The following is a 3,737-nucleotide window of genomic DNA, read 5'->3' on the forward strand; positions in this document are numbered from 1 at the left end:
AAAAAAAAAAAAAAAAAAAAAAAAAAAAAAAAAAAAAACCTCACGAAATGCGTGTGTACATGTACACACACATACACATACATATACATATGCATACATTTACCATCTAGTAGCGATATGTGAGAATCTAGGCAATTCATTTAAAGTAAAAATTCATAAATAGTAATACTGCACATTAAAATGAAACACAGGCCGGGCGCGGTGGCTCAAGCCTGTAATCCCAGCACTTTGGGAGGCCAAGACGGGCGGATCACGAGGTCAGGAGATCGAGACCATTCTGGCTAACACAGTGAAACCCCGTCTCTACTAAAAATACAAAAACTTAGCCGGGCGAGGTGGCAGGCGCCTGTAGTCCCAGCTACTCGGGAGGCTGAGGCAGGAGAATGGCGTAAACCCGGGAGGCGGAGCTTGCAGTGAGCTGAGATCCGGCCACTGCACTCCAGCCTGGGTGACAGAGCAAGACTCCGTCTCAAAAAAAATAAAATAAACTAAAATAAAATAAAATAAAATAAAATGAAACACAACAGGATGATTTATGTTACTTTTACCTAATTATTGTTTTCTTTACAGAGTGTATACTATGGAAAGCAGCGCCATCAAGATATTAAAAGAGAGAGTGATTTCACGAAAAAGTGACCTTACTCGTGCTTTCCAACTTCAAGACCACAGAAAATCAGGTAACAAATTTCTATAACATTTACAATTTCTTGGCCGGGCGCGGTGGCTCAAGCCTGTAATCCCAGCATTTTGGGAGGCCGAGACGGGCGGATCACGAGGTCAGGAGATTGAGACCATCCTGGCTAACACAGTGAAACCCCGTCTCTACTAAAAAATACAAAAAAAACCTAGCCGGGCGAGGTGGTGGGCGCCTGTAGTCCCAGCTACTCGGGAGGCTGAGGCAGGAGAATGGCGTAAACCCGGGAGGCGGAGCTTGCAGTGAGCTGAGATCTGGGCACTGCACTTCAGCCTGGACTCCATCTCAAAAAAAAAAAAAAAAAAAAAAAATTTACAATTTCTTAACACAGCAAGTTACATACAGATCACTTTTCATTTCATTTGCTTCCTTAGGATTTCAGTTCTCCATTTTTACTAAGAAGGAAGAATAGAGATAAAAATAAAATATCTATTATTTGCCCAAAAAAGTCTTATTTCTCCCTTTTAGCAAGCTATTTTCAACTTGGAAAACTAACAACAACCCTGAATTAAACTTCTTTTTTTTTTGAGACAGAGTCTTGTTCTGTTGCCCAGGCTGGAGTGTAGTGGTGCAATCTCAGCTCACTGCAACCTCTGCCTCCCGGGTTCAAGCAATTCTCCTGCCTCAGCCTCCTGAATAGCTAGGATTATAGGCACGTGCTACCACAACGAGCTAATTTTTGTATTTTTAGTAGAGACGTGGTTTCACCATGTTGTTCAGGCTGGTCTTGAACTTCTGACCTCATGATCCATCCACCTTAGCCTTCCAATCCCTTCACGCCTGGGATTACAGGCGTGAGCCACCCGGCCCCAAACCTCTATTCTGATAATATGCTAGACTAGACATTCTGGAGGGCCTTCCCGTTAACAAACAGCTAGATTTTAGAGGATGTAGAATGTTAATGCATTTACCAGCCTCACAGTAACGTGAATCTTCCAGCTGCATCTTCACTTTCCATGAAAGATGATTTGAAACCACATGTGGGAGCATGGAGCAACAAGAAAGCACAAAAGGCTAGATTGTCCTGGGGCCCAGTGCTGATATTGGTATAGCAATCAATTCTGAGACTAAATTATAATATAGTAGAAAGATGGAAAAGCTGAATTTGAGACTTCCATCATCATGCTTGGACCCTCAAAGCGGCTAAAGTTGTCCTAAGTCTGTAATGCTCCCTGACTCCTGGCAAGCAAATGCAAATTTATCTTTGAGGGAAGCATCCCTAATTTTGGCCATTCGTGTATCCAGAGATTAAGATCCACTCCCATGAGCTCACAATCAAAAATTACCAAACAAACAAGGATACAAACTACCAGGAGTGAGAGTCAGCAGAAACAACAGTTAGTTCCCTGAGGACATCAAATATTGGAATTATCAAATAAATATGTTTAAAGGAAATATGGAATCAGAAACATGCATTTGGGAATGATTTGAAGAAAAACCAAATAGATAGAAAATATACTTTAAAAAAGAAAAAGTGGCCAGGCGCGGTAGCTCACGCCTGTAATCCCACCACTTTGGGAGGCCAAGGTGGGCATATCACAAGGTCAGGAGATGGAGATCATCCTGGCTAACATGGTGAAACCACGTCTCTACTAAAAATAGAAAATATAGCTGAGCGTGATGTCAGGCGCCTGTAGTCCCAGCTACTCGGGAGGCTGAGGTAGGAAAATGGCGTGAACCCAGGAGGCGGAGCTTGCAGTGAGCGGAGATCGCGTCACTGAACTCCAGCCTGGGCGACAGAGCAAGACTTCCGTCTCACAAAAAAAAAAAAAAAAGGAAAAAAAAAGAATAAAAAGCATAATGGATGGGTTAAACGGAAGATTAGACACTATTCAAGAAAGAATTAGGTTAGGAGTTATAAACAGGCCAGGTGCAGCAGCTCACACCTGTAATCCCAGTACTTTGGGAGATTGAGGTGGGTGGATCACATGAGGTCAGGAGTTTGAAACCAGCCTGGCCAACATGGTGAAACCCCACCTCTACTAAAAATACAAAAAAAAAAAAAGAAAAAAAATTAGGCGGCCATGGTGGCAGGCGCCTGTAATCCCAATTACTTGAGAGGCTGAGACAGGAGAATTGCTTGAACCCAGGACGGGGAGGTTGCAGTGACCCGAGACCGCACCATTGCACTCCAGCCTGGGTGACAAGAGTGAAACTCTGTCTCAAACAAACAAAAAAAGGGTTATGAACAGTAAAATGAGAAGTTTAACATACACCTCCCCAGGGTACTGGGAGGAGAGAATAGAATGTAAGAGACCATATATTTGACATGGTAATGGCTGAGACATTTCCAGAATTGATAAAAGACTCAAATTCATAAAGAGGAACAGTAATTCTCATGTACAATAAATAAAGTTAAATCCACACCTGCACACATTTGTTGTGAAACTCCAGAGCACCAGTAGCAAAGAACAAACCTTTAAAAAGCAGGCAGAGAGGAAACAACATATTGCTACAAAGAGATAACAATTAGACTGATAGATTTCTCAACAGTTGCAAAATTAGACCGTAGAATCATATACACAAAACATTGGAAGTTAAATTTAGAAAAAGATATACCATGAAAACACTAACAAAAACAAAACTAAAACAGCTTTATGAGTATCAGGCAAAGTAGACTCTAAGGAGGTATATATTACTAGAAATAAAAAAGGACATTTCATAATGATAAAATATTATGCCAATTGAATTCTAAATGTGTATGTACTTATTCATATAGCTTCAAAACTATTCAGAACAAAAATTGACAGAATAAAAAGTAGAAGTAGAAAAATCTACCACGATAGAGGGAGGTTTTAATACTCCTCTCTCAGGAACTAAAAGAACAGATAAAAGGCCGGGCGCGGTGGCTCAAGCCTGTAATCCCAGCACTTTGGGAGGCCGAGACGGGCGGATCACAAGGTCAGGAGATCGAGACCATCCTGGCTAACCCGGTGAAACCCCGTCTCTACTAAAAAATACAAAAAAACTAGCCGGGCGAGGTGGCGGGCGCCTGTAGTCCCAGCTACTCGGGAGGCTGAGGCAGGAGAATGGCGTGAACCCG

At 42.1% G+C, this 3,737-nt stretch overlaps 1 protein-coding gene across 3 annotated transcripts in view; it reads left to right on the top strand.

Moving 5' to 3' along the window:
* Positions 1–3,737, top strand: part of PPEF1 (protein phosphatase with EF-hand domain 1) — a 135,845-nt gene that overhangs the window by 126,848 nt on the left and 5,260 nt on the right. For all 3 annotated transcript variants that reach the window (XM_025372596.1, XM_025372597.1, XM_025372598.1), the window contains one exon: positions 571–677. In XM_025372596.1, the coding sequence (XP_025228381.1) occupies positions 571–677 (107 nt within the window). The remainder of the gene's footprint in view (positions 1–570; positions 678–3,737) is intronic.

The sequence above is a fragment of the Theropithecus gelada genome, chromosome X, assembly GCF_003255815.1.
Source record: "Theropithecus gelada isolate Dixy chromosome X, Tgel_1.0, whole genome shotgun sequence".
Lineage (NCBI taxonomy): Eukaryota > Metazoa > Chordata > Mammalia > Primates > Cercopithecidae > Theropithecus > Theropithecus gelada.